The sequence below is a fragment of the Anneissia japonica genome, unplaced genomic scaffold (assembly GCF_011630105.1).
Source record: "Anneissia japonica isolate Jap-2015-1 unplaced genomic scaffold, ASM1163010v1 scaffold69_len1423075_cov170, whole genome shotgun sequence".
NCBI lineage: Eukaryota > Metazoa > Echinodermata > Crinoidea > Comatulida > Comatulidae > Anneissia > Anneissia japonica.
Window position 1 is genome coordinate 995,431 of NW_022748202.1, and position 12,316 is coordinate 1,007,746.

The 12,316-nt window shown below is 34.8% G+C and overlaps 1 protein-coding gene across 2 annotated transcripts in view; it reads right to left on the reverse strand.

The window, feature by feature from the left end:
* Nucleotides 1–247: 247 nt before the first annotated feature.
* LOC117120741 (nischarin-like) overlaps nt 248–12,316 on the reverse strand; it is a 17,183-nt gene continuing 5,114 nt past the window's right edge. Inside the window, exons 5-14 of one of the 2 annotated variants that reach the window (XM_033265816.1) lie at nt 10,966–11,061; nt 10,523–10,618; nt 10,172–10,318; nt 9,388–9,642; nt 8,857–9,024; nt 7,976–8,062; nt 6,846–6,878; nt 3,990–4,068; nt 3,624–3,825; nt 248–2,916 (exon numbers count right to left, since the gene is read on the reverse strand). In XM_033265816.1, coding sequence (XP_033121707.1) covers nt 768–2,916; nt 3,624–3,825; nt 3,990–4,068; nt 6,846–6,878; nt 7,976–8,062; nt 8,857–9,024; nt 9,388–9,642; nt 10,172–10,318; nt 10,523–10,618; nt 10,966–11,061 — 3,312 coding nt within the window. In that variant the 3' untranslated portion in view covers nt 248–767. The remainder of the gene's footprint in view (nt 2,917–3,623; nt 3,826–3,989; nt 4,069–6,845; nt 6,879–7,975; nt 8,063–8,856; nt 9,025–9,387; nt 9,643–10,171; nt 10,319–10,522; nt 10,619–10,965; nt 11,062–12,316) is intronic. The other variant, XM_033265817.1, reaches the window with a different exon arrangement.

Consider the following 12,316-nt stretch of genomic DNA (forward strand, 5'->3'; position numbering starts at 1 on the left):
ACAGGCCCCCCCCCCCCCCCCTCCCAGGTACCCATTTCTTCTCCTGGGTGGAGAGAAGAACTTAGATAAAAAGAAAAATTTAGATAAAAAAAATAGATAAAAGTTTAAACCGACACCGATCACATGTGTCTCTATGTCTAACACATAAGGTAATTTTTTTTTCTTTTGCCTCATTAGATTATAACCTTTATATTTGTTGTTTACTTTAATTAAATTGTAGATTAAAAAATAAGACAGTACTTTTGAATCCAAAATTCCACTGGAATGTTTATCTTTAAAATCTTTACAGGAAAAATGTCTGTTTGTTCACTAGTATAACCATAGAATTCATGAAATTCATTGGGATAATATTGGACCAAAATTTGAATCTACTATTTTCCTATGTACAAAAAATGGTCCAACCATCTTTTAAAAATGTATGTTTTTATTTTTAAGTAAACAACACCAAATAGCTGCTTCTTTATATGGTACAAATATATAACATAAAAAATGGGAAAAAAGTTATTTAAAATACATTCTAAATACAATAAATAAAAAATAAAAAAACAACTCTGAAACAAAAAAGGCTTTTATTTTAGCGTGACAATGAACCCTTTGACCTTAAAAAACAATTAAAATTCAGAATAAAATTCAAAAAATGAAAAATTGCACTGTACTAAACATCATTAAAACAAAAAAAAATTGTATCAACATTTATAAAAAATCTAATTCTATCAAATAGATATTAGTAGTATCTTAATATGTATACTTAAGTATATCACCATAGCTTATTCGTTATGATTAATTTTTTTCTGGCCAATGACCGGTAATTCTTTATCATCGTGTATTTGTAGCCACTGCTGCTGAAGAAGTTTAATGAGTCGATCACGCTGCTGTGACGTGTGAACTGTCAAGTACCACCGAATCCTATCAGCATTCTTATTCTCGTCTGATGTGGTACTGAAGTGTTCCTTGTGTACATCCACGACTATCTCTGGGTTATGAAAAACGAGAGTCAGATTCTTTGGTAACGCTTCATTGAGTTCAATCTCTGTCAAGTCACTTGTTGGTTGGACTGCGGTGACTACTATTTGCGGTTTTTCTGGAATGGATCGTGCATAGCTTGGAATGGGATAACTAACATGGTCTTCCTTGCACAACGCTAGATGGGAATCGGTTATGACAAATGTACGGGCTTCATACGCAGAATTTTCTTCTGTCTCCTCTGTTGACGGTGATTCCTGCGATTGCTGCTTCTCGAAAAGAAGAGAATATGCAACAACCTTCACCTCTTCTGCATTAAGGGCCTTATTCGCCACTTTCTCAACAATAAAAAATGCCAATTCAGTAATCGTCTCGTCGTTAGGGTAAATAAATTTGACTTTACTTGGGTGTACAAATTCAGAAGTCTCTGAGCTTTTGCGAGCATCTAGTGATGCTTTGTACATATCTCCACCTGAAAAGCTTCGGGTACGGGAATCCTCTTCTTCAATTTGTTCAGGGACGGGTAAATTCTCCATGAGCTTTTCAACAAATTTTAAAGTCTTGTTGAAATCTCTTGTCATAAGGGTTACCGTATCGCCAGCATTTCTACCTGTTAGACGAAGTTTTTGATCAAACAAACCCATAATTACCTCATCCAAGTTCTCGAAATGTAAGACATGCTGACATTTCACCCTGTTCACATAACTAGCCGAGTTGACATTTAAGAGGTCACCACTGGCGGAGGAAGGTAATCCAGGGCGTCCAGCACAGAAGTTCATTATGTTATTTGCAGAGACACTGTTACGAACACCAACAAAAGAATCGCTTTGATAGCGTTTGTGACCTCTAAAATGTTGTTTTGGTTTCAACTGAAGTCCCTGGTCGCTGACAAAGTAGAGTGCTTTGTTGCTTAGAAACAGGCAGTATGTAAGCTCGTCATTGGGATGAATGTAGAATATGACCTTTGACCAAAGAATGTGGCTAAGCCATTCCTTCTCTTTTGAGATTTGTGCAACATTTTCGTGGAAATACTTAATGATTTGCTCATCTTCTAGACATGCTATCTGTTGCAATGTCGGACTCAAGTGTAGGTCTGTGACTTTGTTACATTGAGTGAGATGGGATAAATGTAGCTTGTCTTCATAACATGTGTTTAGGCTTACTAATGTCTGTTCATCGTACATGATACTGGGTAAACCTGACGGAGCATCTTCAGCATGTACAGAAGGCGAAGTTGTAGGAAAATGTTTTATTGTTGCATCAATTTCTTTGCTTTCTGTTGTTGTAAGCACTCTATCTGTGCCTGGACCATCAGTGGTCACGGTTTCTGTATTGTTAGTACTGTTACTTGAACCAGCGTCCTCAACCTTTACTATGGGATTCACCACAATTGTGGGACTGTTCGGTTTTTTAATGCTTGGACCGAGATTCAACCCCCCTGTACTGCTGCTGCTCGACTTTCTCTCTTTTGAATCTTTTTCATTCTCCATCTCAACAGCTTCCAACTTTTTCTGCAAATCTCGCTCCTCTATTACATTCAAAAAATAAGCTAACACATTAGCCAATACTTCTTTATTTACCTTCACTTTATTAGATTTTAGTTCACTATGACCTTGATATAAACTACGCATATATTTCACATACTCATCCTGCACTTCAGCATGCACGCATCGTAAGTATTCTGCGATCGATGGGCCGTTGTTTCCCGGTTTTGTATACTGTCCATGTTTCATGGCACTGCGTTCCAGTGGTCCACATGTGTAAAGAATCGGTCCAACAAGCTCCATACGAATTTGCATCAAAACTTTGTTCAACTCTACTAAAGTTCTGGCGGAATAGCGAGGAATTTCTTCAAAAATAACAAGTGCGAGTGTTGTGGCACTAAGTACAAATGGCTCGCTCCCTTGCTGACTTTGCCACTGTAATGTTGGCTTCCAATCGGTGTCATTAGCCCTGGAATACAAAATAATAAAAGTAATACTAAATTGCAATTAAAATGATTATGGTAATAATAATAATAATAATAATTTTGGCTTATATAGCGCATTATGCTAAAGCCTCAATGCGCTTAACAGTAAAAATTAAATTTGGGAAAAAAAAAAAAAAAATGATTATGATTATTATGGTAAGATACTCATTATGCTAACAGTGATAGAGTATAATAATTAACAACATCGTAATAACTAGCAATAGACCGAATTATTCACCAAATTCCGGTCTATTCCTAGCGGTTTGTTTTGATGTAATACCCACTAGAGCAGCTTTGTTCTGGTGACTAATGCTGTCTATTCAAAACATAAGAATTGTAACTTAGACTTTGAAAATATGAAAAGCATATATACATATACAATAATAATGATAAAGGATGACAATAAAATTATCTAATTACATCACTATGAGAAAAATCGTTATTCGTAGTTTTTTATTATTCACTAATAAACAAAGTTACAAAGTTGAATGGAATTTTATCTTTCTACACAGATCTAGAGTGCAATAGAACCTGGAATGTCAATCAAACTTAACAACTGACCAATCAGAACACATGTGTTATCCCACAAACACAAACACTTAGTAACAATATCCAAGGGGCGGGGCTTAGCGGAAAGGTCAATCAAATAATATTAATGGACTATTAATGTAAGACTAATGAACAAACAGACCTTCTTGGGTTTGCTGGTGAAGCATTGTGTGGCATCCGTGCTGGAGAGCGCCCTCTTTTTGGAGACCTGCTCTTGCGACCTGCTTTGGGTGAGGTCTGAGGCGAGTCCTGAAGCTCGTTGAACACTTGCAACCATTTCTCTCCACTTTCATTCCGCAGTGCTTCTACTTTCGAGCGATACTCAGCGTTGTCAATTTCATTGCCTGTGCAAAAAAATTGGAAACAAAAAGGAATTAACGCAGCAGTCCTACCTAATTATAAATAGTGGGCCTATCAAACTTTAAAATGTTATAATTCTGTCATTTCTTAACACTCCGCGACGCTCGCCCAAAAGCGCTTATACAGTGGTTGGAATGATTTGGCTTACTTGCAAGGAACTGATTTGAACCGGGTGAAGAAGAATCAGAACTGCGGTCAGGATCAATAATTGTTGCTCTATTTACTTTCTGAAAATGGAAACAAAATGTATATGCAATAACATAATCTAACAATAACAACTGAACAGTTTAGAAGAAATTAAAATTAAATAAATTAAACATTTAATTGAGCATATTTTAGCATTCAAAAATTCTTATTACCTTTGTTTAGATTGCAAAACACTTAATTGGGGAAAGGATACAGATATACAGATATAATAAAATAAATCTTTCAACATTATTACAATGAGCAATACATCAAATGATGATATATTTACTATTTTTGCATATACAATTACATGTATAGTTAAATTGCAGAAATACTAATGACATACTTACATGACACCCATGCAAATTATAATGAGGGCAGTATAAGTAATTGACACATTATGTCATTCACTTATACTGCGCTCTAGAATTATCAATGGTGAAACCTTACTACTTTAAAACATGCTATCTAAAATGGCGCTAAAAGCATAACATTTATAATTTTTAATAGATTAATAAGTGCTTTGTTGCTGCTTGTTTTTTTTTTAAAGTAACCCTTTATTCTACATGCAATATTGGTAGATACTGTACTTCATTTCAATGGAATGATACTGTACTCTTTTAAAATGATGCTATTTGAGCATATTTATACTTTTTTTAATAGACTAATGAGTGCTTTGTTGCTTCTTGTATATTTTAAATTAACAATTTATTCTGAATGTAATTGCAATAGTATACAAATATTTACTGGGTTGAGGGGCATGGTTCAATTTATAGCCTGAGGTGATGTGGAGGCTGTATTATATCCCAAGACAAATCAAGGGACATAGTACAGCCTCCAGATCACGAAGGGTTATAAATTGAACCATACCCCAATTAAAATCCCAATATATATCTATTTTATATACCACCACATAGAATGTAGGCATATTGACCAGCTAGGCGAGCATGTCTTGAACTATTGCCCGGCTTTTAACCAATCATATGCCTGGAATCTATGTAGTTGGTATTTAATAGACACTGGATTTCATTTCAATGAAATGATTTAAAAACAAAATGCAGTAATTGGTATTAACTAAATTGTGACAGTGTCCATTTGTGTAGCATAGAGTCTAAGTGTAATGTCCAAGACTGTCAAAGTGTTGTTTTTAAGTGTAGCATATTGTAATACTGTAATAGCAGAGTGTAGCCGTGTGTCTAAGTGTAGTAGTAAAATGGCAAAATGTAGTTGTAAGTGTAGCATTGTCATACTGTAATATCAGAGTGAAGCTAATGTCCAGGTGTAGCATAGTGCATAAGGACATAGTACAGTAGTGCTTAACCCTTTCGCTGCTAAACTTTTTTTTGGAAGAAGGGTATTTTGAAATAAATGCCAAAAACAAATACTAAAAGAGGTTATTTTGAAATTGTTTTTGTGTTTTGGAGTGGGAAAGAAGTTGGCCTACGGGGAAAAATTAAAATTGGAATTTTTAATTGGGTGGTCATGTGACCTTGGGGTGGCCATATTGGAAATCCCCTTTTTCATAAATAATTTTTTTTAAATAAATTTTTATGGGATTTTTTTTTTAACTTGGATAATAATGAAGATACATAAAATAAATAAAAAATCAATAGTTTGATTTTTTTTCATCATTCTATTCAAAAACAGACAAAAAATCCATATTTTTTCTGCAAAATCGTGAAAAAAATTAGTCAAAAAAATCAATATAAAATGAGTTATTTGCAACAATTATTCAATACTCCATATAATTCATTAGAAATGGCCAGTAGTTCATAGAAACAACTATAGAGGGCGCTGCAGTACAGGAACAATTTTTAAAAGAATTATTTTCCTATCCCCGGTACTACCGGGGGCTAGCAGTGAAAGGGTTAAGTGTGGCATATTCCAAGTGCGGTACAACATTGCCTAGGGTTCAAGTATAGTGTCAGAGTAACATAGTGTAAAGTACAACATAGCGTCTATGTATAGTGATGAATGTAGCATTCAGGTGCAGCAAGTAGTGTCCAAGTGTAACATAGTGTCAAAGTATCAAAGTGTAGTGTACAATGTAGCATTATGTTTTAAAAGCACTTTAGAAGATGGTTTTTGCACTATTTTTGAATACCTCTACTGATATCAACACACAATGCAAGTTTAAAACAAACATCATATGAAACCAAATTGAAATACAACACCAATACATAATTAACAATAACTATCTAAACCACAAACCATTTAAACCAAATAAAATATGAGTATGAATGCAGGGCATAATTTATATATATTTTTTAGTTCTCATTCAACAAAAACAATTACGCTTACAGATGCAAGTAAGCATTATTATATGAACTAAAGCCATGTTTGCATTAAATGAATTTTGACCATATGAAAGGTAAATTGACACCATATATTTGAACATGGTGAGTATTACATACTCATACACCAATATCACCCAAGAAATACCACAATACCAAAATTGTAGTTGACTATGAGGGTAGCTGAGTAATAGCAAGTTTAGTGTTAAGCCTGGTTTCTGTAAAAACGCTACAATGTCGCTACAGTGTTTTCAGAACAATCGTTGTACTGTATATGAGTCCCCCAACGCAATCAGGAAGGCTCCCAGAGTTGACCGACCAATCAGCATCACCGAAAGCTGTCGGCAGTAGCGTGTAGCGATTGTATGGAAACCAAGCTCAAGATAGGAATAAGTTATTGCCAACAAAACAGAATACTTTTGGAATAAGAACCCTTGGATGAAAAAAAAAGCATTTAATAAATTAAAAAGTATTTAATGTGAACTTTATTAGATGTGTTAAACATGAAAAGATGATATTCTCACACTTGATTGTTCATCATCATCAGCAGATCCTTCCTATCAAAACAAAATGGTGCAACAATGTTTAGGGTGTATATACTGATGACCAAATTTAGGTTGACACCATTATAAAATAAGCAAATCATATATATGTATGTGAAATGTTCCAGTTTTTTAATTCCAAGAGTTTAGTTATGTCTGAAAGTGTGTTGCATCTTATTACTCAGGCCATTGGTCAAAATGATCACATATTTGCACAATGTTCTTTTATCAGAATATAATGGGCTCCCATGTACTAAGTGCTCCTTTTAATACCAGCAAAAACATATCGGTCACTATAAAGCCTGTTCTCCACTAGGAGAATTTAGTCACACGAATCAAAGCGTCGGATCGCTTCCTTAGCTCTGATTGGTTGCGCATTTTTTTTACTTGGCAAAAACTCTGTTAGAAATATGAATGCGCATGTGCATGAACTGACACTTTCGATTCGCGTGAATAAATTCACCTAGTAGAAAAAAAGACTTAACAGGGAATTCTCTACTGTGCAGTAACCTTCTACATTTTTGTAAAAAAAACATGTGGTCTCACCAAAATAAACATGCAGACAAAATTTACAGTGCAGAGTATATTCAGATTTCAATTTAGTAGATCATGATGGGTCTCTTATACACATCTAGATGTGTATAAGAGACAGACCTTGGGGTGGCCATATTGGAAATCCCCTTTTTCATAAATAATTTTTTTTAAATAAATTTTTATGGGGATGGCCACCATCCCTGGAGACTATTATCGTATGCCCATATATTATTGATGTGCCTATATATGGTCATGATGTGATGTCAACATCACCATATTTAGGCATGTCACATGTTTTTGTTTTGGACAGGGTTTTAGTACACCAGCCTGTTTGAAACGATGTACAAACGTACAATTTATTTTCAGGCATTGCCTCTTTCAATTACTTTATTATATATTACTTTACGGTCAACTAACTTAGCATCATATTTAATTTATTTAAATATTTACTTTGTTAACCATACCTATGAACAAAAAAAGAAATAAATGCTTACATGAATGAAAGAATGTGAAATACAATAAAATCCTTATTATTGTTGGAGGTGAGTAAAACAAGGTGATGTTTGGTGCTAACTTACCTTCTTGTGAGGTGAATGTGTCTGTCGTGTCAATTTTTCTTTATGATCTTTGGATTTTTGAATAGCCATCAGAACAGCCACAGTATCCTACAAGTAAAAAGGGAATCAAATTGCCTTAAGGCCTATTTACACAGAGCGTGACAGTGGCTCGCAACAGCGACAGAAATATTCTGTCACCCAGTGCAACATATTTACACAGCGTGCGACTACAGCTGTGATGCAAGCAACTTGCGGCTTGTTCTACAGTCAACATACTCAGCGAAGGAAGACTAGAGGCAGTAATTGGTCAGAATATGGTCATAATATCGCACAACTTTTTTGGAAATAGAAAATGATTCAATGCTGAGCGACATGTTGTTCTGTCATGTAGTTGCATTGCATTCGGTGTGGATTAATATAAAGAAAATAATGGGTTCTATTGTTTCTGCCGTTGTCGCGTGCCGCTGTCATTCTCTCTGTAAACAGGTCTTTATAATTAAAACATCCTCAACTGCATAACTATTATGAGGGGTTTCTGTTAGGAGCCTAAGTTCAAAAACTCAATATTACAGTATATCAGATCCTTCAATGTTGAATTTCAATCTAAGTGAGATTATTCAATCAAATGCACATTTCATTTTTTTTTTCAAAACTTATTCACATGCATTTCCTTATATATTTTTTATTGTTAAGTAAATATTTTTTTATCCAGTGGACGGTATTGACCTATAAACCTTTGGAATTAAACATGTTTTATTCTCTGTATTAATTTTTTTTTTCTCAATAATATAAATAATTCACTGAAGCAAATTAATTTATTGCATCATTAAATATAAATTATTAAAATTGTATTATTATTGTCCGATTACAATTCTTCAAATATACTATTTTTAATTACACACCCTTTCTTTCTCTGATGCTTTCTTTCCATCCAGATTGAGCTCAGACACTCTATTCACAAATACTTCAAACACTTTCGTTCGGTAATCTTGAATGGTTGTCACCGGGTTGCCAAACATCTGCAACACCTCCAAACACGGCAGGTTGCTAATATGACCAACTTCAACAATCTGACAAGAGAGACAATAATAGCCTTGTTTACACAGCCGTTTGCTATCAGATACGTAACACCGATGATCTCCAGTCGCACGTTTACACGATAAAAAATCATGGTCGAGTAGTTAAGTCACCTAAAATTACCTTATTTTGCAAGTTAGCACATGTCAACTGATCATCAAGACTCCCACTTCACCTTCGCAACCACCCACCCATGAGCACCCCCACTTCAGGTCTTCTAGATATGCAACTGCATCCTTAGGAGTTTTCTGGTAAAATTCTAAAAAGATGACACACACCTTGCTATTCTCCTGTTATTCCACTATATTCAATCCTGATTATATGAACACACAAAAAGAAAAACACTTTCTACTAACATTTTCCAGGTGGTTCCTGCTGACGTCCAGCTCAACAAGGGAATACATCTTAGACATTCCCTTTAACGACTCCAACATATTTCCTGCCAACCTTAGTGTTTTGATGTTGCCGAGCCTAGAGTGAAGACAATCCATTTTCTTGATTTCATTAAATGATAAATCCAGGTAAGTCAGACAGCTAAGGTGCTCCAAGTTTGATACCTCTGTGATCTTGTTTTTGCTAATGAATAAGTATTCGACCTTTGGCATCAGTTTCTATATGAAAACATGATTTAATCAATTTTGAATAATTCAATACATCTATAAACAAAATGAATAACCAATCAATTGAATGCATTAATGAAAGTCAGGTAAAAAATTTTCATTAAGTACATTGTACGATAAATATTTATAATGTGTCCCAATCAAATTATCTTTGAAAAACACTTTGTTTTTTCCGCCTTCTACTTCTACAATATTTATTGTGGTCAATGGTTGTGCACTTTTATAGTGCATAATATAACATTCATCTCTGTGCTTTTCAGGACAACAGTAAAGAACAAAACCAGAATAAATGGTTGAAACTGAAAAGAAAGCAGTAGAAAATTGACACAAATAAAGAAAAGTGATAAAAGAAACAAAACAGTGGACGTCCTTTCCTGTATGTTCTTTCAAAATTGGCAACACTGGATGCTTTTAAAGTTTGGTAATAACAAAACAAAAAAAAAAAACAGCAGTGAGATTCTGGGGTCCGCCTTGAACGGACCCAAAAAATGAATGGCACTGCACAAAAAAGTCATATTACCACAGTTTCATCGATGGTGGTTAGACCATTGCAACTGAAATCTGCTGTAGTTATACACTTCCAAGCTGGAACATAGGCTGTTGTACAACCATCTTGTAATGTGTCATCTGGTGAAGCCCAGTCCTTGACTGATGGCAACAGAATGTCCTGCATTGGAGGAAGAATAAAATAACAAAGGAAGTGATCAATTTAGTTTGTTATTGGACTAGATGCCTGCTTTGACTATAAGGAGGTGTGAACTGCAGGAAGTGATCAATTTAGTTCTTTTATGGACAGTACACATAATTTGAACATAAGAATGTGTAAACTACAGGAAGTGATCAACCACTCCTTCAGCGAATGTTGCCTTACCTTAATGGTAGCTGCTGATTTATGAACACATATTGTCTGCAAGGTTTTTTTTAAAACTTCCAATCCAGAAATTTTTACCAGGTCACAAATATCAATCTGCAAATTTAACAAAAATGTATAAAATGCACAAGTCAAGTGCTATCAGCAAATAGCTCTCATCGTCGCAATCATCATTATCAAAGCAAATTTCATAACCTATATAGTTGCCAACAATATTAGCCCTGTTCAGACTAATCAACGTGATTGTGACATGCCTAAATATGGTCTTGATGACATCAACTCATGACCATACATAGGCACATCATGTCTATATATGGGCAAAAGTTTTTCATCAAAGAAAATTTGATAATCTGGACAAAGCTTTAGTATTAACATCAAAACCACTTATAATATTTCTCTTACCAGAGAACAAATTCAAATTCTGACCGCAAAAAAATTCTAACCTGTAAGTGGACGATGTTTTTAAATGAGCTGACATCAAACTCTAGTTCATCAACCTTTCTGTTGCTCGTTCCTAGCATGTTGTGTGATCCCACAATCTACAGGAGGAAACAAATTAAAGTCGCATAACAGTAGATACGTATTAGTAGATACGTACCAGTAGATATGTACCGGTACATATGTACCAGTAAATATGTACCAGTTCATACGCCTGCGTATCATTGTTTAAACATTGATATATATTTGACTTTAGGTCAAATTTTTCGTCTAGTCATTATTTTTTTAATCGATGTGCATATTCATAATTTTTATTGAATAAGATTTGATAGTTAAATGCAATAGCCAAAAGATCACACACCAAAATTTGACAGTATTAATTCCAAGTGTGACTCTTTAAATCTACAGTAGAGGCATGTCTGCTAGTCTTACCTGGCAGAGCCGTGGACATAACAGCCCGCGTGCCATCACAATATAGTAATGATAATAAATGCGGTAGCACCTAATGTCAACTTCAACCCGAACATAAGAAAAACAAAATAATTTCCTAAAAAATTAATACCCTTGTTCTTCATATTCTATAAGGATATTGTTCTCCTGATTGGATTGGATTGGATTTATTCGGTGTATTTCCAGTGGGGTCTCTGGTGGTGATTGGGCAGTACACCAGGAGACAATCCCCTACTCTTTTCCGAAGATTGTACTGCGTTCTTTAACGTACATATTGGCCCTAGTGCAAACAGGACCGACGGCTTAAACACCTCATGCGATAGATGGTGCGCTTTCATAACTTGCGTTTCAGCCCTCTAGCTGAAATACCAGGAGAGCAGCGATGGGAACTGAACTGGGAACCAAGAGATATCCACGGTTCAGCGCACACACAGTGGCCACCACCAGTTTAGCCGACTGAGCTAAGCTGCTCTCATCTGATGATGATTGAATTGACTCAATTGAAACGTCCAAACATTCACAACAAACACAACGTAACTGCTGTTATATTTTCATGCAGTCACATTGTTTTACCATGGAATGGTCGCATATTGTGTACTGCAAGCATTTAATATATTATTACTTCGCCATGCAAAAGCTTCAAACAATATTTAAGGATTTTTGTTGTAAATTGCCTGAAAATCAGCAGAAAAAATTCTGATTTATTTTTTTCCTTTTGTTTTTATATCTGTGTCTCACTGCAAGTTGTGTGATGTGTACATATATGGGCATGATGATGTTGTAATACACCCAAATATGGGCATATCATATTTATTTATCACAGGAAATTTGATGTGTATAGAACTTTATTCAATGCTCTAAATTGTTTTTTTTTTGTGTTTTATACAGTTAAGTTTTACTTTGTAC